The sequence below is a fragment of the Mauremys reevesii genome, linkage group 11 (assembly GCF_016161935.1).
Source record: "Mauremys reevesii isolate NIE-2019 linkage group 11, ASM1616193v1, whole genome shotgun sequence".
Classification (NCBI taxonomy): domain Eukaryota; kingdom Metazoa; phylum Chordata; order Testudines; family Geoemydidae; genus Mauremys; species Mauremys reevesii.
Genome location: NC_052633.1, coordinates 42,662,846 through 42,688,081, shown reverse-complemented (window position 1 = coordinate 42,688,081; position 25,236 = coordinate 42,662,846). Strand labels below are relative to the sequence as shown.

The 25,236-nt window shown below is 40.1% G+C and overlaps 1 protein-coding gene across 6 annotated transcripts in view; it reads right to left on the bottom strand.

Annotated features, from left to right (window-relative positions):
* Positions 1–25,236, bottom strand: part of TTC21B (tetratricopeptide repeat domain 21B) — an 83,559-nt gene that overhangs the window by 1,029 nt on the left and 57,294 nt on the right. For 3 of the 6 annotated variants that reach the window (XM_039494708.1, XM_039494707.1, XM_039494711.1), the window contains 8 exons: positions 22,678–22,788; positions 21,280–21,361; positions 20,449–20,599; positions 19,852–20,013; positions 19,306–19,501; positions 18,054–18,278; positions 11,365–11,485; positions 1,692–1,759 (listed from right to left, as the gene is read on the bottom strand). In XM_039494708.1, coding sequence (XP_039350642.1) covers positions 1,692–1,759; positions 11,365–11,485; positions 18,054–18,278; positions 19,306–19,501; positions 19,852–20,013; positions 20,449–20,599; positions 21,280–21,361; positions 22,678–22,788 — 1,116 coding nt within the window. Of the gene's footprint in view, positions 1–1,691; positions 1,760–11,363; positions 11,486–11,618; positions 11,741–18,053; positions 18,279–19,305; positions 19,502–19,851; positions 20,014–20,448; positions 20,600–21,279; positions 21,362–22,677; positions 22,789–25,236 lie in introns of those variants that run through there. The other 3 variants (XM_039494709.1, XM_039494712.1, XM_039494710.1) reach the window with 3 other exon arrangements.

Here is a 25,236-nt window from a genome sequence, read left to right as displayed (position 1 = left end):
CCCTCTTCTCCACTGCACTGTCCCCCTCACATCCTTGCTTTTAATATCCCCTCCCTTCACTTTTCTTTCCATTTAGCTCATCCCTTCCTAATTAACCTCCCCCCATATAAACACAAAACATGGCTTTAACATGAGCTTTGCAGACACTGTTCACTTGGCTTCTCTGCTATATTCCTTTCCTCAGTCCTGTGTGTGTCTTAACAGTTTAACCTCTTGGGGCATGGACTGTCTGCTAATCTGTTCAGTGCCTAGAACAATAAGGCCCCATTCTTGATTGATGCTTAGGCATGACCATTATAAACATCATTAATAACAGGTGATCTATGTAATATTCAAATATACATTTTTTTCCTCATAATTTTCAAACTCATCCCTTTCACCCTTCAGATTGAGAATGTTTGAGTCAGCCACAATATACTGGAACAGTTAAATAGAACTGTTAATAAATATTAATTTACACCAAATTTCAAAAGGTTATTGTGGTCATATAAAATTTATTTTACAGAGACACTACTGAAAAGTTACTCTTCTACTAGTCTTTCAATGTGACATTAACATTGAAATTCTGCTCTCAAATTTCATTAACTTAAGTTACACTTCTATATGGTCTACCAAGTTGCAACCACAGGATGGAGGAGGATACTTTTGCTTGGCTCTGATATACCATGGGAGACAGCCTAAGTTCCCTCTAAGCTGTGCAATCGCGCAGCAGCCCATTAAGCGCCGTGCAGGCACTCAGGCCTGCGGCAAGGAGAGATTACTCTCCCCCAACCCTGGACACAACCCAGCTCAGCCACAGACCTGCCGCAACCGGGGAAGAGGTGCCCCTCTCCTGGCCCCGTCCCACCCAAGCCCTGTACCTGCCACCGCTGGGGGAGATGTGCCCCAACCCAGCCTGGCCTGGACCTGCTGTGGCTGGTGAAGAGACGGCGCTCCCGTGGCCCCAACCCAGCCTGGACCTGCTGCGGCTGGGGGAAAGGTGCCCCGACCCCAAACCAGCCTGGCCTGGACCTCCCGTGGCTGGGGAAGAGGCACCCCACCCCAGGCCCCAACCCAGCCTGGCCCTGCTGTGGGTGAGGCGCCCCTCCCCCGGACCCAACCCAGCCCCAGCACGGCCAGGGCAGCCTGCACCCGAAACCCGTCACCCCGGCCCCACCCCAGAACCCGCACCCCCAGCCAGAGTCCTCAACCCCCCGCACCCTAACTCTCTGCCCCAACCCTGAGCCGCTCATCTCTGGCCCCAGCCAAGAGCCCGCACCCCAGTCGAAGTCCTCACCCCGCCCTGCACTCCAACCCTCTGCTCCAGCCATGGGCCCCCCCTCCCACACTCCAAACCCCTCGCCCTATGAATTTTGTCATGTACATCAATATGGAGGTGATGTGGGTCAATCATCTCCATGTTGGTGCACATAACAAAATTCATTCCACACACGGGTGAGAAAAATGAGAGGGAACACTGAAGACAGCTACTTTCTCAGTTATTCCTTGATGATCTGAGGAATTTAGGATAAAACAGGCTGAACTAAACCAAGTAGCCTGAACATCTACCAAATTTATGAAATTAAACAATTTCCAAAGCCAAATGCTACATAATTTGTAATTCCTGAATCTGAAAAATACAGAAATAACTCAGTACTTAAAAGGAAGTTAAGTACTGTACTATACAGTTAAAATATAAATTAAAGGCCTACCTTATGACAAATATCAATTGCTTCTACGTATCTCTTTCCTTTCAAGTAATTAAATGCCAGCTTGTATCCTGTAAGCAGTGCAAATACCCATGACATATTATACTTAAAATTAAATAAAGAATAAACCATCACATTCAAGTTGAAAATATTCCAATGGTCAAGTTTACTTAAAAGAAAAAAAGTTGGAATAACTGTTTGCTAAGTTGTCTCCAAAACACCCCTCTGAAACAGACAAGTTAGGTAGAGCTCTAAAATGAGATCTGAAGGCATTTTAAAATTAAATAAATTATCACCAGCTATATTTACACACAGGAAAGAAGATTTACATTCTAAAGAATCTATAGTCGTAACCCACATTAATTTAAGTTGCCATATCATCCTTCATGACTTCTCACACTGGGCTATGAATCACTATTTTGATAGAAACCACTCTTTTGATAGTTTAGCTATATTAGGTGAGGACACAAAACTAAATAAAAAGATACGAGAACAAGAATGGAAAACTTGTTTAGCTGATTATGTTCTTGGTGGAACTCACTTCTCCCTCAATCAACATATTTGGACTGTGCCACTTGTAGCGAATATCAGAGGCAGTTAACATTTGTCTCCAAGGCACCAGGATTTGGCCACATCTCTTCTGTACTCACCTCAAATTCTCTACCAACAGAACTGAAAAGTAGTTCTATGGCTGTTGAGAACGTTTCTTCAGAGATGAAGCATCATTTTGTCTTTTACCTACCCCATTTTGTCAGCTATAACATGATGGGGGAGTAGAAAGCCAACAGAAAGGAGCTTGATGAGTTGGCCTTGCTGGGGATATAGGTATCTGAAAATTCTTGTCCCCTAAGAAAAACAACAACGTGAGGAATATTCTACATGCTGCTGCCCCAAAGAAAGCTTTAAAAGTCTGGCCTGCATTGGATAAGACAGGAAAGCTGAAATGCTATTGTTTGTATCTCTGCAGGCAGAGAAGCTAGTAAAAGCACACAAGGAATAGCCAAGATCCATAATGACATGGGGACTAATCTGATATTTGCAGGAAAAGAGGCACAGCCCAAATATCTCTGTTTGGGGGAAGAGGTCAGAGCCCAGAAATAAAGTCTATGATGAGTAATTTCCAAGAGAGCCATAAGAAAATCTAGATTTCAGAACGTTTTCTATAAAGCTATCTTACATAAGCAAATGGGCAATAAGATGACTAATGTGTAAGGCTATGATTTAGTCATGGGTATTTTTAGTAAAAGTCACGGACAGGTCATGGGAAATAAACAAAAATTCACGGCCCCGTTATCTGTCCATGACTTACTAAAAATACCTATGACTAAATCTTGGGGTGGGGGTGGGGGGTGCATCTCAGGGAGCCGCTGCTGGGAGGCTGCTCCGGCCACCCGGGCGGCGCTGAGCAGCGGCTGCTCCGGCCGCCCCCCGAGCAGAGGCCAGTGCGGCTGGCTGTGGGGCCACTCCAGCAGCGGCAAGTGTGGCTGTCCTTTGGGCCACCTGAGGCCAGCTGCTTGGGCGACCCTCGGGTCAGCCACACTGGCCACTGCAGAAGTCACGAAGATAACCTGCCTAAATCTGTAGATTATTGTGTTTTAAGTTGATAAATGTAGTTTTTACAGACACTGTAGTTCCTCTCTAATATATAGTTCACTTAAAAATATTTGAACCTGAGACATAAGGAGATTCAGGAACTGCACCTACAGAAACAAATGATGCAGCAATTTATTGTATATAAGGTACAGCCGTACATTATGAAAACAATGGTATTCTAGGTTGCATAGAAAACTATCATTCCACATAATTTAAAAAAAAAAAAAAACAAGTACAAGGGAAGCCTGTAAGAGGGTGCATTGTCAACAGTGTTTATTTTTTTTGAGATGCCATCAACACAGTCCAAAATTGAGAACTGAATTTGGGAAACCACCATCCTATGAGTGTGGAGGTAGGTTTTATTTAATAATAAAAAAAAAAAATAGGAGACCAAACACACATTCCAATAGTTGGATTCACTGACTGTCTTAAGTGAAACTTTAAAAATATCCTGAACAGTATTTAATCGGCTACCAATTTTGAGTTGGAGATAAGAATTTTTAATTTACATCATTTAAAAATTATATGCAAAAAATATCTGATCAAAATTAAATTGTAAGAACTAAGTCACAAAGCTGAGCCACTAATTCATACATAATAAGTAGCATAATGTATATTCAAAAGTAATACTATATTTATAGGCCATATGCAAGTTGCAAATAAAAACAGTGAACCATAATGGGTTCCAAAATCGAAGCTTGTGAGAAGTCCACTAGAAGAAAAGGTTACTCACCTTGTGCAGAAACACACATCTCAAAAAAAAAAAAAACTACAGCCTACTGCATAGGGTGAGCAACTTCTTCTAATAGTGTCCCTATGGTTGCTCTACTTGAGGTGATTCCCCACAGGAAGGAGGGAATTTCAGAATTGAGTCCAGGACTGAAAACAGTACAGAATTATCAAACTCAGTATCAGATCTGACAGTGTAGATCAAGACATAGTGTTTAGTGAAAGTATGCACAGAGGCCCATGTACAGCTCTGCATACGTCAGAAACCAGAATGTTCTTGAATAAAGTTGCGGAAGTTGCCTACAATCTGGTAGTGTGTGCTATTATTCTTTTTGGGAGGGGAAGGGGGAGCACCAGCTGCACAGCATGTGACACACCCAGAGATCCTCCTTGAAAGTCTCTGTGTAGAGATCAGGGAACCCATGGATCTCTCTGCTATGAAGACCGTCTAGGTGATTTCCTAAACTGTTTGCTCCTATCTAGATAAAAGGCCCATGTAACACCTAATGTATTGAAGAAGGTCTCACACTGAGATGTACTTGGTTTTGTGAAAAATACAGGTAAATAAATGCACTGGTTAAGGTGAAAATCTGACAGCATTTTAGGTAAGAATTTAGGGTGAGGCCACAAAGAGAACCTGTCCTTGAAGAACAGGCAATATGCCTGGGCAGAGACAGGTGCATCGTGGAGGTGAATGCCTGGCTGCGAAGATGGTGTCGCCAGGAGGGCTTTGGCTTCCTCGACCACAGGATGCTATTCCAGGAAGGACTGCTAGGCAGAGATGGCGTTCACCTTTCGAGGAGGGGCAAGACCTTATTTGGACACAGACTGGCTAACCTAGTGAGGAGGGCTTTAAACTAGGTTCGACAGGGACAGGTGAGCAAAGCCCACAGGTAAGCGGAGAACATGGAAACCTGGGAGGTGGGTCGGAAATAGGAGGGAGCATGGGCTATAATGGCAGCGAGAAAGGAGGGTCAGGGCAAAACTGGGAGGCAAGATCAAATCAGTATCTTAGATGCCTATATACAAATGTAAGAAGTATGGGTAATAAGCAGGCAGAATTGGAAGAACTAATAAATAAATAAATACAACTATGACATTGTTGGCATCACCGAAACTTGGTGGGATAATACATGATTGGAATGTTGGTATGGATGGGTACAGCTTGCTCAGGAAGGATAGACAGGAGAAAAAGGGAGGTGTTTTTGCCTTATATATTAAAAATGTACACACTTGGACTGAGATGGAGAGGGACATAGGAGAGGGAAGTGTTGAGAATCTCTGGGTTAGGCTAAAAAGAGTAAAAAACAAGGGTGATGTCATGCTAGGAGTCTACTACAGGCCACCTAACCAGGTGGAAGAGGCTTTTTTTAAACAACTAACAAAATCATCCAAAGCCCAAGATTTGGTGGTTATGGGGGACTTCAACGATCCAGATATATGTTGGGAAAATAGTTTTGGACTGCATTGCAGACAACTTTTTATTTCAGAATGTTGAAAAAGCTACTAGGGGAGAAGCTGTTCTAGATCTGATTTTAACAAATAGGGAGGAACTCGTTGAGAATTTGAAAGTAGAAGGCAGCCTGGGTGAAAGTGATCATGAAATCAGAGTGTTCACAATTCTAATTTAGGGTAGAAGGGAGCACAGCAAAATAGAGAGAATGGATTTCAGGAAGGCGGATTTTGGTAAGCTCAGAGAGCTGATAGGTAAGGTCCCATGGGAATCAAGACTGAGGGGAAAAACAACTGAGGAGAGTTGGCAGTTTTTCAAAGGGACACTATTAAGGGCCCAGAAGCAAGCTATTCCACTGGGTAGAAAAGATAGAAAATGTGGCAAAAGACCACCTTGGCTTAACCACGAGATCTTGCATGATCTAAAAAATAAAAAGGAGTCTTATAAAAAATGGAAACTAGGACAAATTACAAAGGATGAATATAGGCAAACAACACAGGAATGCAGGGGCAAGATTAGAAAGGCAAAGGCACAAAATGAGCTCAAACTAGCTAGAGGAATAAAGGGAAACAAGACGACTTTTTATCAATACATTAGAAGCAAGAGGAAGACCAAGCACAGGGTAGGCCCAATGCTCAATGAGGAGGGAGAAACAGTAACAGGAAACTTGGAAATGGCAGAGATGCTTAATGAGTTCTTTGTTTCGGTCTTCACCAAGAAGTCTGAAGGAATGCCTAACAGTGAATGCTAATGGGAAGGGGGTAGGTTTATAAGATAAAATAAAAAAACGAACAAGTTAAAAATCACTTAGAAAAGTTAGATGCCTGAAAGTCACCAGGGCCTGATGAAATGCATCCTAGAATACTCAAGGAGCTAATAGAGGAGGTATCTGAACCTCTAGCTATTATCTTTGGAAAACCATGGGAGACGGGAGAGATTCTAGAAGACTGGAAAAGGGCAAATATAGTGCCCATCTATAAAAAGGGAAATAAAAACAACCCAGGAAACTACAGACCAGTTAGTTTAACTTCTGTGCCAGGGAAGATAATGGAGCAAGTAATTAAGGAAATCATCTGCAAACACCTGGAAGGCGGTAAGGTGATAGGGAATAGCCAGCATGGATTTGTAAAGAACAAATCATGTCAAACTAATCTGATATCCTATCAAAGAAAGCTAACAAGTCTTGTGGATAAGGGAGAAGCGGTGGATGTGGTATACCTAGACTTTAGTAAGGCATTTGATATGGTCTCGCATGATATTCTTATCAATAAACTAGGCAAATACAACTTATATGGGGCTACTATAAGGTGGGTGCATAACTGGCTGGATAACCGTTCTCAGAGAGTAGTTATAAATGGTTGCCAATCCTACTGGAAAGGTATAACAAGTGGGGTTCCACAGGGGTCTGTTTTGGGACTGGCTCTGTTCAATATCTTCATCAACGACTTAGATATTGGCATAGAAAGTACGCTTATTAAGTTTGCGGATGATACCGAACTGGGAGGGATTGCAACTGCTTTGGAGGATAGGGTCATAATTCAAAATGATCAGGACAAATTGGAGAAATGGTCTGAGGTAAACAGGATGAAGTTTAATAAAGACAAATGCAAAGTGCTCCACTTAGGAAGGAACAATCAGTTTCACACATACAGAATGGGAAGAGACTGTCTAGGAAGGAGTACGGCAGAAAGGGATCTAGGGGTTATAGTGGACCACAAGCTGAATATGAGTCAGTGTGATGCTGTTGCAAAAAAAAAAAACAAAAAAACAAAAAAGCAAACATGATTCTGGGATGCATTAACAGGTGTGTTGTGAGCAAGACACAAGAAATCATTCTTCCGCTCTACTCTGTGCTGGTTAGGCCTCAACTGGAGTATTGTGTCCAGTTCTGGGTATCGCATTTCAAGAAAGATGTGGAGAAATTGGAGAGGGTCCAGAGAAGAGCAACAAGAATGATTAAAGGTCTAGAGAACATGACCTATGAAGGAAGGCTGAAAGAATTGGGTTTGTTTAGTTTGGAAAAGAGAAGACTGAGAGGGAACATGATACCTATTTTAGATACCTGAAAACTATCACATAAGGAGGAGGGAGAAAACTTGTTCATCTTAGCCTCTAAGGATAGAACAAGAAGCAATAGGCTTAAACTGCAGCAACGGAGGTTTAGGTTGGACATTAGGAAAAAGTTCTTAACTATCAGAGTGGTTAAACACTGGAATAAATTGCCTACGGAGGTTGTGGAATCTCCATCTCTGGAGATATTTAAGAGTAGATATCCCCAACGCGGTGCCCGCAGGTGCCATGGCACCCACAGGGGCATCTAAATGCTCCCGCGTCCTGGCCAGCGGTCGAGCATCCGCCGAAATGTTGCCGAAATTCAACACCCACCAGACAAAAAGATTGGGGACCGCTGGGTTAGATAAATGTCCATCAGGGATGGTCTAGACAGTATTTGGTCCTACCATGAGGGCAGGGGACTGGACTCTATGACCTCTCAAGGTCCCTTCCAGTCCTAGAATCTATAAATCTATAAGAACACTGTAAATGGGAAAGGACGAGGATGGGGGTTTGCCATCCAAGCTACAATTTCACCACCCTGCAGGCCAACTTGATAGCTACTAGAAAGGCCATCTTCACAGGTAAGTGAAGCAAGGAGCAGGTTGCCAGAGGTTCAAATGGAAATCTGATGAAGTATTTAAGTACTAGGTTGAGACCCCAAGTAGGAACAGGATCTTTAACCTGGAGGTAGTGGTTCCCAAAACCCTTAATAAAGCTTGAGGACATAGGGTAAGCAAATATGAAAAAATCTTTCTAGTGGGGAATGAAATGTTAATATCTTGGCCAGATGAACCTTAACAGAGCTAACTGATAACCTTGATGTCTTCAGGTCCAGCAGGTAAACCAAGATGCTGAAAGCAAAGAGTATTCAAGTACAACACAGTGATACCAGTCTGAAGTAATCTGAGCTGACTTCCTGCTAATGTTTAGTAATATCCATCGTACTCCTGTTGAGTAGGTGGATTCTAATCCTGTGAATCATCTAAGAGTCATGCTCGGAGATGGAGGACTCCTAGGTTGGAGTGAAGCACAAAACCTGCATCTTGGGACAGGAAATGAGGGATGGTCGGAAGCTTGAAAGCCAGTTGGACATGCAGATGAAGCAGGTAAAGTTAACAAAGAGGTCTCAGCCAAGTCGGTACTATAAGAATAACTATCTTTGTCCTGTCTGATCTTGTTCATCGCTCTTAGTATTAGCAATGTTGGCGGGAATGCATAGAAGACTACCTTTGTCCAGGGAAGCAGAAACTCATGTTCCAAAGAGTGGCAACCTAGGCCTCCTCTTGAGCAGAACAGGGGACACTTATTGCTGAATGTTGCAAATAGCTCCACCTCTGGAAGTCCCCACTTTTCGAATATCCTGTGAAGAATTTGAGTCTCCAATTCCCATTCGGAGTCCTGGGAGAAGTGCCGGCTGGTAAGAAGGTAAATGGCTGAGATCTGATTCTGATGGGCTATAATGCAGTTCCACAACTTTATAGCTTCAGTGCATAGGGAGGGGGATCTTGCATCTCCCTGTTTGTTGATACAGAACATGCAAGCAACACTGTCATGGCCCTGATTCACCCCCTGGTGAGGGGTAGAGACTGAAGACAGATGTTCCTGACAGCTCTGAGTTCCCACAAGTTGATATAGAGACCAGTTTCCTGAGATGACCATCTACTCTGCGTTGTGACCCACGTGTTTGTTGTAATACACCATCAAATCGGTTGCAAATGAGAAAGGCAGTCTCCAAAATTGGAGAGGTGGGCAAAAGGTTGCATCTTGTAAACTAGAGGCAAAGGAGGAATCAAACCCTCAACTATCCTGTCAAAATTGTTTTTTCAGTGATAACTGATTACTTGCTGAAGGAGGATTAGTAGCTCTCTTTCTCTGGAATTTTTGTCTCTTCCTAGCAGGTTTAGTGGTTCAATGAAAGCCAGTGAATTAGGCAAGGTATGATCTCTGGGTAGTTTGAGACATACAAAATCTCCTCTTATTCACAGGGGTGTATTTATTCAAAGTTCAACATGGCCCTGGAGTCCTTCAGTGCATGCAAGGACTCATCCATGGCCCCCAAGAAGAGTTTCCAACCATCAAATGGGAGGTCCTCAACAGTATTCTGAACCTCCCTCGGGAACCCCGAGAGCTGGAGCCAGGATGCCTTATGCATAACAACCTCTGTGCAGATGGATTTGGTGATGGTGTCTGCAACACCTAAGGCAGCTTAAAGAGAGGTTCTGGCTAATAACTGACACTCTGTGATGATGGTGTGGAACGAGTCTCTATGCTCCTATGAAAGATGTTCAATAAAGGCTGCAAATTTATTGTAGTTCATGAAGTTGTACTTAGCCATGATCACCTTATAGTTTATTATCCGAAATTGGAGGGTTGCAGATGAGCAAGACTTTCAGCCAAAAAAGTTTAACTTTTTCTGATTTTTATCATTGGGGTGAACCCTGAGTAATGCTGTTTACCCTGCTCATTTACAGCATCCACCACCAGGAAATTAGGCAAGGTGTGGGCAAACAAAAATTCAGAGTCCCTGAGACGAACATAATATTTCTTATCTGCCCATTTACAAGTTGGTGAGATAGTAGTAAGAAAATAGCGTAGCTGAAGTCGACGTATCTTAATTCGACTTACCTCTTGTCCTCACAGTGCGGGGTCGATTGCTGCAGCTCCCCCGTCAACTTTGCTGCCGCCTCTTGCTGAGCTGGAGTTCAGCAGTCGACGGGTGAGCGATCGGGGATCAATTTATCACGTCTACACTACATGCGATAAATCGATCACCGATAGATCGATCGCTACCCACCAATCCGGCAGGTAGCATAGACGTACTCCCAGACATGCTACAGTGGCATAACACTTCTACTGTAGACCAGCTCTTAGAGCGGATGTCGCTGACCGAGGGCAGGTCCATACTCACCGCGCGGGTCGACGCGGTGAGTTCAACTTCTCCGAGTTCGAACTATCGCGTCTAATCAAGATGCGATAGTTCGAACTCCCCGCGCGCTCCGGTCGACTCCGGAACTCCACCACCGCGAACGGCGGTGGCGGAGTCGACCTTGGAGCCGCGGAGTTCGACCCCACCGCGTCTGGACGGGTAAGTAAGTCGAACTAGGGTACTTCGAGTTCAGCTACGCTATTCGCGTAGCTGAACTTGCGTACCCTAGTTCAACCCCCGCCCTTAGTGTAGACCAGGCCTGAGACTGCCTCCTAACAAGTGAGGCAGTTTGAAACGTGGTGAGCCAGGCACACTCAGCCAGGCTGGTAGGGCTCTCCTCAGAAAAAATAGGAGGAAAAAGGGAGAGGAAAAAAAGTCAATCCTCTCACTACTATCTAAATAATTCTATACTAAAACAACCAACATTAACTAGAAACACTAAACTAACAGAACAGCTGTAGAATAAGGTATGCACAAGGCAGAAACGATTGAGCTCTGTCTCACACTGAAAAATTGAGAGAAGGAACTGAAGGCAGTTCATCCACGAAGCCCTATATACCCTCGATGTGCAGCACAAAGTTGTATAGGGCACATGCGCAGGCTGAACAGACATTTCTAATGGGAAATCTCTGAGCAAGGGCTCAAGAGGCATATGCACTCCTGAAGAGGAGCACCTAGAGGAACAATACTAGAAGAACACCAGCTGTAAATTGCTAAGAGTCTTGTCAAAGTACCAACTCAAATGGCTCTCTCCTGCCATGAAGGCTCTCTCCTATGTTGTAATGTAGATCTCTAAACAGCTGCATTTTCACAGGAAGACAATCAGAGACGTTATTTTATTTATATGGAAAATTAAATGCAGTCTTACTGATAGTCATTGTTTCTGTTCTTTTGTATTATCACAGGTTGTGTAAACATACCTATTGTTGGATTTGTTTGGTTTCCATACTTCCAGGCCATCTCATAATTTACTGCTGCATCCTTATACGCTTGCTCCTTTTCCATTATGTATCCCATATATTCATAGGCTTTGCAACAGGACTACAAAATATAAATGTTGACTACATGTATTTCAAAACTTTATTTAGAGAAACATATGCAGTAATGACAATCAATTAAATAATATTAATATACACAGTTTGGAAAGCATATACAATTACATGATGTTACTAACTTCTGTGACAAAATGTTCTGTATTCAAGTCAGGACAAGACAAATCCCATTTGTGTAATTCTGTGCATGGCTGTTCTTAAGATCCTCAGACAAAGTAAGAGGCTCAGAACAAGAGTTGCTCACCTGGGGGGGGAGAGGTGAGTAGGTTAAGGGGAAAAGAAGGAAGTGCATTACATTGTCCTAGTGGCTCTTGCTGGAAGCATTTTCCCAATTAGTACTGCCTGCATGTATTCGATCCAGAGGGCCAGGATTAGGTATATGGCCCCCAGTAGCACTGAGTAAAACATCTTCACAGTGGCAGTTATCATGCCTGTTACTGCTCAGCAGATCAAAGGGTTTTAGGGACATACTCTTCTGGAGCAGTTAGTTGGCTTTCCCATTGGGTGAAGCACTGACTACCACAATAGGGCCAGACAACATGCAGAAGCAGTACAAAATTATTAGAGTTTGCAGGAGAGAAGGGACCGCACACTCCGTGCTGAGATAACCAAAGTTTGGCTACTTAAAAGAAATATTTGTAGTCTACAAAAACAGCTTTCAAATAAAAATGGATACATTTTACTAACAAATTATAAACATTAAATATTTTCAATAAAAGCTAATTTTATTATTCTTAGTCTCCTAAAAATATGTTTATTACCCTGTATGCTTATCAAAGCTGTGCTTTAAAGTAAAAACAAGAAGTGATTCCATGACTTGATGGTTTTGTAAATGATGCTCCATGTAACTCACGAGTTGCTTATCATCAGTTTGCAATACCATGAAATACAGTTAAGAATGAGCCACATAAAAGTAAATAGCTAATGAAAAAACTTTTCTAGCAGCATGATTAGTCAGTTTGATTATTTTCTTCTTAGTTGTTGCAGGCTTTATTTGCATAAAAGACATATTTTATAAAATTCACCACTGCCACCCAAAATAGGCTTCCCCAGGTCCAGTGGGAGTGAGTATAAAGGGAATCCCATCAACCTTCATCTTCTGCCGGCCAATGGAACATTGGTGAAAGGACAGAGTCACAGTCTCCTATCCTAACAAGTATTCACCATATTAGCCAGACATGCAATCCTTACCATGAGCTGCCTAATCATGATGGTGCCTATCAAGGACAAGTGCCTGTCCCGTTTCTATACACAAAAACTATTTAAAACAGTTTAACTGTATTTCAATCGTGTGTGTGTGTGTGTGTGTGTGTGTGTGTGTCTGTGTGTATGTGTGTGTACAGCTAGATAGAAAGAACACCCACACAATCTACATGAAAAGAACATTAAGGTTTCAAAGTCAAGCACTCAAAAGCTAGGAAATGGCAGAAATTAGATTGTCTGTGCAACTTTAATTCAGTCCCCTTGTGTATTTGCATGATAATACAGCCCTTAATTACATACTATTTTTCACAGGACCCCTCCCTCATTCAGTGCACACCATGGTCTGCTCTAGGGATGAATCAGGACCGTGTAGTGAAGGAAGCTGTTGGCTGTAGGGCAATTTCATTTGTTGCAGAGTTCCTATATGATGCTAGGCAAGTCATTTAAATGAAACTGTTTACAGGTGGTCATTAATTGTGTTCTGATTTTCTGGGTGCCTGACTTGAGACCCTTGGTCTGATTTACAATATATATCACATCACTCCCTCTGGACTCCCAATCCCAGCTCCTTGTTTCCAGTCTCCTTACCCAGCCAGTCCCAGTTTCCCCCTTCCCGACTTATCTGGCCTACATCTGGCCCCCAAACCTCCCCCGACCACTCCCCATTTTCATCGGCTCTCAGGCCTAATCTCCCCTCATTGCCCAGGCTCCTCATTCAATCTCAGGGTTCCCCCACTCCTTGTCACAGTCTCTGCTCAGAAAGTCCCACTCTCTCCCCGGCTCATCATCCAAGCTCTGTCCCCGACCCCACCCATTACTCTCCCTGGGCTCCCAGTCCTACCTTTCGCTCCAACACTCATTTCCAGTTTCTCCCTCACCGGGCTTTGTCCCAATTTCGTCCCTGACCCCCCACCCAAAGTCTGTCACTTGTCCCCTCTACATTTGAATCTAGCAGTTTCTTCCTCCACACTGCCTGGGTCCACCATGGGGACCACTGAAAGCACAGGACAGATTGGCCCCCTGTTCTGAGTTCAGTTTCCAGATCACCCACAATGCTGAGAGCTGCAATTGCAGGGAAAATCCTGATCAGTACTGTTTGGTGCAAGCTTAGTGCAGATGGAATCTTCGGGGAAGATATCTAAGAAACCACTACTGAGCACAGAATCATAGAAATGTAGGGCTATAAGAGACCTCAAAAGGTCATCCAGTTCAACTGCCTGTGCGGAGGCAAGATTAAGCATACCTAGACCATCTCTGACAGTTATTTGTCTAACCGGTTCTTTAAAACCTCCAATGATAGAGATTCCAGTCTCTCTACATAACCCATTCCAACGCTTAACTATCCTTATAGTTAGAAAGCTTTACTTAATATCTAATATAAATCTCCCTTGTGGCAAATTAAGCCGATTGCTTCTTGTCTTACCCCTCACGGACATGGAGAACTAATTCCCATTCACCTTTGGTCTGACCCAGTATGGCCGTTTTTATGTTCTGTTCTCTTTATAACAACATTGTACTTCTTTCAAGACTATTATGTCCCCCCCTTAAGTCTTCTCTTTTTTAGACTACTATGTTCAATTCTTTCAACCTTCCCTGAAAGGCCATGTTTTCTAAACCTTTATTTTTGTTGCTTTCCTCTGGACACTCTCCATTTTTTTCATATCTTCTGAAACTGTGGTGCCCAAAACTGGACACAGTACTCCACCTGAGACTTCACCAGTGCAGAGTAGAATGGAACAATTACCCCGTGTGTCTAACACGCCTCCAAATACATCATAGAATGACATTTGTCTTTTCTGCAATAGCACCACATTGCTGACACTCAAATTTGTGATCCATCCCAGATCCTTTTTTGCAGTACTGCTGCCTACACAGTTATTCCCCCATCTTGTATTTAAGTATTTGATTTTTCCTTCTTAAGTTTTATACTTTGCACTTGTCTTCACTGAATTTCATCTTATTGATTTCAGACCAATTCTCTAATTTATCAAGATAGTTTTTGACTTTTAATACCATCTTCTCAAGTGTTTGCATCAACTCTGCAGCAAATTTGTAAATTTTCTCTTTACTTCATCATCAAAGTCGTTAATGAAAATACTTAATAGTTTCAACCTCAGGACAGACTGCTGCCGGTCCCCATTTTGTAAGTCCTCCCAGTCTGACACTAAATCACAGACAACTACTCTGTATGGTTTTTCAACCAGTGACTCCCCATTTAACAATTTCATTTAGACGATACTTCTCTAGTTTGTTTACAAGACTCATCTGGGAGTGTGCTCAAAGCCTTACTAAAGTCAAGATATATCCTGTCTACTGCTTCCCTGCTATCAACTAGTCCAGTTAACCTTCAAAGAAGGAAATTAGACTGATTTAGCATGATTTGTTCTTGACAAATCAGCATTGGCCATTACTTACCCCTTATTATCCTCGAGCATGTGTGAACTGCTATTTTTCAAAGGTTTATAAGTAGGCCAAATTTTGGTGGATTTTCATGGGCACGACAAAAGGCACATCCCTGACACAAAGGCTAGTCCCCCGCCAAATTTCGAGTCTCTGCTCACAGGAATGCTAGAGCTTTTCAAAGAAAGGCTGCTGCCAGGATCATTTAACATGGGAAAAACAAAGTATTTTCCCCTAGCCTCATTCCTGAAAAAGGCTAAACTGTTTTGGCTAAAATTTTCCAGATTTTTTTTTTTTGCCTGCCATGAAAAATTGCAGCCTGAATGGTTAAATAGTTTGGCAAAATTGTAAGCAACTGAAAATAGGATCTTCTAATGGGAAGTTTCAGGCAACCTGAATAGGCAGTGCTACCAGCCCCACCTGTAATATGTAATACACACACATTGCATGTGCACGCGCGTGTGTGTATAGATACACGTTATATAGATTAAAACAGATTAAATCTTTCATAATGAAAGACAAAATAAAACTGATTAAATACAGAAAGACAGACAGGAATCTCCATATTACACATATAAAGCAGAGCATGCTCACAATTAGCAACAACTCTGAAAATAAGCAAGCTTTTTGGAAGTCTCATTTTGAATAGTTGCCACTAAACTGAGTATTTTCTGTAAAGAAGTTACAGAATTCTACTTAATGTTCTATCTAATTATCCATTTAGCAAGCTAATTATTTACACTAGGGACAAGACAAATGCAGACACCTGAATTATATTCAACTTCATCTTAACTATTCAAAACTGTTTTAGATTAAACTTCCTAAGTCTAATGAGGAAATGGTTTCAATTTATAACCTACAAGACCAAGCAGAGATCATCTGGAAAACTAGAATACAGTATAGTCCAAGATTTCTCTTATGAAGAAGTCTGTGGTCTACAAGTGATTCTTTAACTGTATTTTTAAAATAAATATATAAAAAAGCCCTTGATTCTATGGAAAGCATCTAGCTTTGGAAACACATGTTGGGCTCTCTGACTTTGTAACCGAACACAGTTTATGGTCTGTGGTCTAAACCAAATCTACATGTTTTAAATGGACACAAACCCATGTTGCATGACAAAGTGTTTACATAGGCTCTCTCATTCAATATGTACATACATCATTCATTTCTGATTGTAAAAAGCAATTCTAAAAACCCATTCATCAAAATAATGTATTTTGTCAGTCTAGTCAAGTTTGTAACTCAGAATTCTTGTGGAAAATATTATTTCCATAAACACAATTTAAAAAAAAAAAAAAAAAAAAAACCTTTAGCAACCATTTTTATCTGTACAGTACAATTCCTGCAGGCCTTCTTCATAGCACATGGGTTGGAGGCCAATGTGGGAATGGGCATCTCTTCCTTGTGCTCTGGCACTGGAGACCTGGAATGCAATCTTTTTGTAGCCTTCCAGTTTACTTTCCTCTCCCTTCCATTATTCAGAACCTTATCTATCTAAATATTTCAGTGTACAAAGATGTTTAAAGAAAATAATTTGATAATATGATCTGTATTTGTCACTGCTACCAAGAGCTATAACTTATTCAACCCAGCTTGTATAGAATCACAGCAGCAGTACATGACATGCCCCCCACCACTGTTCCATGATCTGCTCAGGTTACCTATTGGTTTTCAGAGTGAAAGGCTCTAGATTTAGACCAGCCAGTGCTGTTACTGTGACTCTAGGAGAATTAATAGAATCTACAGGATGTGGGAGCCGCCAGTTGGAGCAGACAGCTAGTTTTAGGTTAGATTGAAAGACTGACCTGAGCTAAGATGCTCTGTATATATGTTAACTATGTATCTAACAAAGACTGTTAAATTACTAAAAATTAATTAAGACTAGTGGATTACTTGCATATAAAAACAAATACACAGCCTACTTGAAAGACCACCTCTGACCCAAAGTCATCCTGTCAACTATAATCAGAGGAAGCTCTCATGCTTAACCCACTAGACGTAAAAGAGAAAGCTCTGCTGGCAGGACATTTTCGCTTAGAGGAACATTACTGGTTCCAGAACTAAACTAAGCTTCCAAGCACAGCAGGAGATTTGACAGGAGAACGAAACTTAAGTTCTGCTTCGATGACTCTAGAAACATGAGGATGTAATGCAGATGAAATCTGAAAGATACCTAAAAACAGCTACCTGAACCTGCAGGATGCTGAGGCTGAACCCTGGGGTATGGTCTCTGCAGAGGAAAAAGCCTCTTAAATGTACCTCATCTGAAGGAAGGTGAGATGTATACAAGTAGAAAGGAAAAGCAAGCTCTCAACCACCAAGGAGAAACAAGATAATGGGAAATATTAAGTAGGAGAGCTAAAACTGCTAACGTCATACCATCCAAGCAGAGCTTCTGGCAGCTTGCCAGGTCAGAAATCCCATGTGCCCAATCAAAACATTAGAGGCTTCAGAATCCAGAGAAAAGCAACTCCTCAGTGCAAGACAGGTGAAAGAATCAGAAAAACTAAAAATTCATGTAGATTAGTTTGTGAAATAGGGCTTATAAGACATGTTCTACTAACATACAAAATTGTGTATGCAGCTACGGATAATGTATTAATAAATGAGGCAAATGTCCACAACTTATATTGGTCTGCAATTTTCATTAGCCCCAAATCAGATTCATAATGAGATGCATTCTTGACATTCCACAGACACCTTCAACACATAGTGCCTCACCACAGCTTAAACTTGCATAAATTACTGACAGCTCATTAGGTAGCATCTGCAGATGCATTCATTTCCTGTTCTCAAGGGTAAACGGTTAGTCTCTTGCTCTTTCCAAGTTCATTTCCACTACATAAGAAAACTAACTTTGAAATAAAATACATTTTCACTGGCAAATTTAAAAATAGAGCATTCACATAAGTATATGGGAAAATTACTTTTTACTATATTCTGTCACTTACCCTGTTATGACGAAGACACCGTTTTAATAGTTCACCTGCCATATCATATTTTGCAGATTGAATATAAATATCAGCAAGAAGGAGCCAACTTTTTTCAAACTCCTCTGCATCTATGGGGTTCCAGTTCATTTTTGAAATGCGTTTCAATTGATTCCTGGCTCGTGGAGTTTGTTTTAAAATCATGTAGGCTGTGGCCATTCCCAAAAGAGCTGGGATATGATCCTTCTGCAATAAAACATTTTAAGAACAAAATTAAGTTTTCTAAATTATATTCAGAGGGGTAGCCGTATTAGTCTGGACCTGTAAAAGCAGCAAAGAGTCCTGTGGCACCTTATAGACTAACAGACGTACTGGAACATGAACTTTCGTGGGTGTATACCCACTTTGTCGGATGCGCATCCGATGAAGCGGGTATTTACCCACGAAAGCTCATGCTCCAGTACGTCTGTTAGTCTATAAGGTGTCCCAGGACTCTTTGCTGCTAAATTATATTGTTACTGAGCAGCTACAGAAAGATAAAACTAGAAGCTAAGACCCAAATGTCAATGAGATGCCAATGAAAATACATAAAAGCATCCAATTTTGAAATGTTGAGTTATTTTTGGACATGGAATGAACTTAGAATTGATCTCCCATTGGTCATGCAGTTTTAAAAACACTGGGAATTAGATTACATGAAAGCTACATCTACACTATGAGCTAAGGGTGCAATTCCCAGCTCATGTATGCATACTCATGTGCTCATTGAGCTAAGAACAGTAGCACAACCACAATGGCACAGGCAGTGGCAGTATGGGCTAACTGCCTGAGTATGTACCCACTGAGTATGTGCCCGTGCTACTGTAGGTCCACTACTATCTTTAGCATGCTAATTCAGATGAGAGATAGTGCAAGTACGTGCTAAATCATATCCTGAACTCATTACCTAGATTTAGCCAACGTTACTAAGCAAAAAAATTAGTTATAATTTAAGAAGCTCGGTAAGCCTAGTTACCAATTTCTTAATAAATTTGCAAATTCAACTACAAATGTATGTATCAACAAGAGAGAATGCTTCTTCGGCACATTTTGTTGCTAATTTTTTAAAAATTAGCAACCTAGTAGGGAACAAATATAATTCTCAGACCTGATAATCTGAAGTATCTCACAATACTTCTTAACTTAAATGGAAGAAAAATTATAAAAAAACAAAAAGTACTTTTTTGTGGAGGAAGGGAGGGGGGGGGCAGAGAGGGGAGAGAAAATTACCAACCTCAGCAACTACTACTTCAGTGAAAGTATTTAGTGCTTGTTCAACATTTGATTTCTGTTTGGTTGCCATTAGGCAATAGTTTTCCATGATACGAAGCTGAATGTGACCCTGAATGGTCTGGGGCTTGAGTTCCTTCAAAAGTTTTTCTGCTGTTCTCACAGCCAGCTGCACAGACTCCTGCTTCTCAGTGGAATTACTATACATTAGAAAGAAAGTTTACAAAACACCCAATTGTTGTTATGCAATACTACTATTAAATAAGCTATACTCTATAACTGATAACATACTAAAGTCATTACATTCTTACATACAACAGTTACCTTTATATGACTATTCTATATTGGTTCTCTTCTGTAATGAAGTTATTCTAAATTATAGGCAAAGGCATCTTACAAATGCCTAGGGTGTAGAACAGAATCCCCTTAATTGTCTTGCTGCAATTTGATAGCTTTCTTATTTTAATGTGCCACACATTGTCTATTCAAATTTAGACTAGGATCCCAAAGTGCTATCAAGAAAAAAATATTTATTTATTTTTAAACTCACCCTATTTCTCCATCCAGATTTTCAAACACTTCACCACCTACAGTTTCATTATCTGGGTTCAAACAAATTTCGATCATGTTATAAACTGCATTCTGTCCCCAGTCACTGTCCTTCCGGGCTCTATTAAAATGTCGAAGTGCATCATTTGGTTCACCAGTATACCTAGATAAATTATGAAAGCACGTTCAGTTTGGACAAGAAGCTAAATAAAACAAACAAGAAAAATGTAGCTTTCGAAAAACACTAGGTACATGTTTTTATCGTGTACATACTGTAAAAATTAGTTCTGAGAATGTAATTACTATTACTTGCATTGAAACAGCAAAAAATTCCACATGAAACAGCATGAGAGAAAGGAATATTAGAGATAGATACAATTAATTAGCTACATTTTCTAGAAATGACACAGGCCAAGTGTTTTTCAGAACCTCTCCTAAAATCCTAGTAACTGAATCTAGACTTCCTAGCCAAGTAGCTACCAATGTCATAATTAGAGGTTCAGAGTTATAATGAATTTCAAATAATTTTTTGTAATCTTCTCATATATAATATAGTTACCCAATAAATTTTATTTTATTCAATTATAACTGCACCTACCAAAGATACAGTCCTTTGCAATAATGAAAACCCGGCTCGAGTTTTGCTCTGGAGGAATGTTTCTCAGCCATTACAAGAAATCTTGGAACTTCTTCTAGCTTCCCAGCTCTTCTTAACAGATCAATTAAACGTGACAGAGTTGCATAATTATCTAAATACACACATATATTTAGAACATTTTTAAATTAAGTTACATATTTGCTGGACAAACATATGAGAAATAAAGTAAATCCCTCTTTTAATTTGTGCTACAAATTAAACTAGAGTACATGAACTATTTAAAATAAAAAAAACTTTTGTACCAGTATTAATTATGTTCTCTAAATGATATTTACAATGCATTTTAAAAGGTCTAATGGTCAGATTACAGTAGGTATGGGCCCAACTGAATGGCACTTTAAAAAAATCAAATATTTGCAACATATACTCTTGACTTTTTTCAAATATATTCCCAATAGCAAACTTCACAATCTCTCTGGTATCACTAAAACATAGTTTTATCTATATCTCTACTCGTATTTTGCATATAAACTGAAACAAAACTTTACAGCACACTCCAGTTACTTATGTTAGCCTTGAAATCCTATATCTGTTTGTGTACACACAAACTTTGGCAGGGTATTTGAAACAGAAAAAGTTAAATAATTCTGCAACTGTATTAGGTCCTATATGAAATATGCACATTTCATATAGATATAATCATTTCTTAAGCTTCATAGAAAAAAATGCTTTAAATATTTGTGTCTATGATATCCATTAGAACTGGGGGATGGCTCGTGTTTGACATTCATGTATCAGAAAGAAACTGAAGTATCATTACTGAATACACACCTGGTTTGCGTTCTAAGAGCTGCTGGAAATGAAAAACAGCTTGTTCATAGTCCTGCTTCCTGAACATCAGGTCAGCCATCATCTACACGATCAAAACATTTAAAAAAAAAAAAAAGGGAGGGCGGGGGGCAGTCACGAGACATGGTATGGAATGGTTGTTTGATTAATCCTCAAATCTACTGATATGAAAATGTAAACGAGAGAATCAAAACAATGAAATCTAATTCTCTATAAAAGGGGTTCTGAAATTAAATATTTTTAAAATTATCTCATAGTATGCATAATAAGGAGAATTCATATTTGTTTGGGAAGATACTGAAATTTGTATTAACAATTTAAAGAGAACTAGTTTACCTCTGTTTGTACCATGAAATCCTGCCCCTGACACTATGGGTTCTTCTTTGTTAAATTATTAAACAAAAAAAGCCATATGTTAAGAGCAAGAAATAGATCTTTTTCAATTATGTATTAACTACTAATTTTTAAAAAAAATTTAAAAGCACAAATTCTCATGCATGAATTGTGTTTTTATTAAAAATCCAGGGTGAGTATATATAGAGAGAACACCACTCAAGCAGTTATTAGGACTGCGAGGAAAAAATATTATAATGCAGGCAAATAATGAAAAATAAGTCCAAATTATTCCAAATTTCATTTTCTTTTCACTAAGAGGTGGATAGAAAAGAACAGATTTATCAAGTGCTCTTCTGAATGTTATTTCCTTCTGGTTCTTCACACAGTACCAGAATAAAATCCAGCCATGATCATGACTTCCAATGAGTGGGGGGGGGAAAAAAAAGTTAGTTATTCCAGTACAGTAAAATCTTTCAACTGCTTGATCCATAACTTAATAGTAGGTTCTAGTTTCCAGAGGAGGATGACCGTACCATAACCAGTGTAACTTAAAGCGGCTTGTTAAAAATCTGTCCACTTTAAGGTTAAAAGGAGCTTTCCCATCTAGATGCCAACCTAATAATACAGTCGAGTAGGTAAAGTACTCTGGGCTACATCTCTTGTAGGCAAGCAGTGCAGTGTTAAAGATGTGGTTTAAGAGAAGAGTTTTCTCATAACAAACTGTTTATTCTGTGGCATCTAGCCATATTGTAACCACTGTTTCTCTTACAATTCCCTCTCCACCTCTCATGTTTCTGTAACATGCGTTCTGTATCAAGATAGTAAGGCTATGTATACTAATAGTTACAAACTATGCTGGATGATGATCTGATGTAAATGAACATCTAAAGAACGCTTAATGATAGGTTGTTGATCTTCGTTTACTAAATCTCCTCCAGACACTTTTTTTAAATACATATGGATATTCTCTATACATATATTAAATAGTTTTCTAGCATTGAAGTCCTCTTGATATAGCAAATCAAATTAGTACAACTCACTAACCATTGTAGCTGCTTCATTATCTTGGTCATTCTTCAGTAACAATGCACACTGATGTTGGCAAGCATCAGTATCATCTTGTGCAAGGTACAAACGTGCAAGTTCCAACATTACCTGGAGATGGAAAAAATATAAAAGTATTCCTCTTTATGCAAGTAACAGAGAAAGGATGGTTTAGTGGTTAGTGTTTTAGCTTAGAATTCAGGAGACCTGGGTTCAATTCTCTGACTTACTGCATGATCACAAGGGTGCTGTAGGGATAAACACACAAAAAACTGTGAGGCACTCAGATACCGTAGTGATGGTGGCCATATTATACCTTAGATAGACAGACTTCTCTCTAAACAAAAATTAATGGAAAAAGTTAAGTCTTTTCAACCAACCGAAGGAGAGCGTCTTGTTAATATACTCTGATTATTATTAGAGTATACGCAATTGAGTCAAACTATATTTTTATATACATTTCTATAGACTAGCACATTGGCCCCCCAATCCTGATCTATTTCTGAAGATGCAACAGCTATATAAATATTAACTAACCAAAGCTTACTTAGGGGGAGTTCATCAGAGGGACTGAGGTTCGATCATAGGCAATTTTGGATAAAGCTAGGAAAAATTCATCGGGGAAGAACCCCAAAGGCCTAATCCTGTTCCCACTGAAGCCAAAGGGGGTTTTGCCAATTGACTTACATGGGAATATGATCAGGTTCCATTTGTGGCATTCTTGATGCTGGGAAATTCAATCAGGGTTGTGTGTGAGAAAATAGCTGCATCAGACATTTGGCTGTTACTCCCACTGTATGCAGCTGCTTAAGTTCAAAGGTTTAAAAAAGAAGGTAATCATGACCCCCAGTTAAGTTCTACTTGGCCCTTTGATCTCACTTTTGAAGGCAATGAATTGTATCTTGAACTTGTTGAATCAGAACTGTCTTTGCAACATATTTTCTTTATTAATATGGTGACCAGATGTCCCAATTTTATAGGGACAGTCCCGATTTTTGGGCCTTTTTCTTGTATAGACTCCTATTACCCCCCCAACACCTATCCAGATTTTTCACATTTGCTGTCTGGTCACCCTATTTATTAATAATTACTTGAACAGTATGTAAATGCTTATTTTTTATGTCTACTAAATTACTCTACTATGACTACCTAGGGAGATAGGATACTATAGTTCTCATTTTATTAGGAAAGTGAGACGGGGCATGCCAAAGGCCACAGAGTGAGTCAGGAGAACTCAGGAATGTGGCTCCTACTGCTGTACTAAAAAACAGATGCAACAGCCTGTCACAAGCATATCTCAGCTGTATTTATGATTACCCAGTATTGAGACTCATTCCAGTTATATTCTCCTCTGCATTAAATTATTGCAATTCCTGCCTTGCAATCTGTTTTCTTGGCAGAACAGAAAAGTCTCAAGTTATCCAAAATTCAGCTATAGAGGAACAAGAAAACACAAGCAAATTTCCCTAGTCTTGATCTCTGTATTGGCTATTTAAAGGGGTGGGAAAAGTAACTTAAAACCTTGCCTATTGCCTTAAATGGGAAAAAACAAAACAAAACAAAAACAAACAAACAAAACCTTTCCAAATGCACAGTCCTCCTGGAGTATCTGGGTAATTTCTAGATATGCCACTCACATTCTAGCTACTGTACTACAACAAGCTTCAATCAAATACTGGGCCATAATGTATGTTACCACATCTTTGAAACAAGTTGCCTCTGAATACAAGAAACCAATTTTTTGTTTTGTTTTACATTTTGTCTAAAGGCTCATTTTTCCACTAGCTTTTCTCTTTTTGCACTTCTTCACTATTATGTGAAAAAGGTGATCTCAAGTTTTGTAGGAAAAAGGGATTTTTTCCTGCTTGATTCTTCCTTACATATATCAAGCCATCCCTACTTTTGCTGGAAGCCCCTCTGGAAAATAGGATACTTATCACAAGAAACTGAAATACGAGCTGTAGCTTTCCCAGCACTCAACTGAGTGGAAAAGGGAAGTTGAGTCACAGTGTTTTTGTTAAAACCTTTAACTTCAATAAAACAGTGTTCTAATCAATCTGGCTAATCATCTCTCTGTCTCAAATTAGGTAATAAAAAAAAAAACAAGTTAAGGTTTCCATCCTCTTATGATATTACTATCCCAGTAATATCCAGTCAGCTAGGAAAAACAGGAAGGTAAAGACTTGATATTTCAAAGGGCTTATAGTAACTGCAACAGTTAGTGTGATTTACTCCGCTTGAGCTAGCCTAGTTCAAGTTGGAGGGGTCACACTGTGGAACAATACTTGAACTACACAGAGTGACTGGATTAGCAATTGAGGAGCTGTGAAAACTCAAGCTGTAGCCTATGCCTGCATTCCCAATTGCATTATTAGCTCAAGCCTCAGCAGCACTTAAAATTCAACCCATACCTCCTGACAGGTCAACTAGGTCACGCTGATAGCACCACTTAACTTGAGCTATAGATTTGTGAGAGTGGATCGGAGTTGGGTTAAGGGCAACACTATTTACCACTGCAGTGAAGACAAGCCCTAAGACAGAAATAAGTAGAAGAAGAAC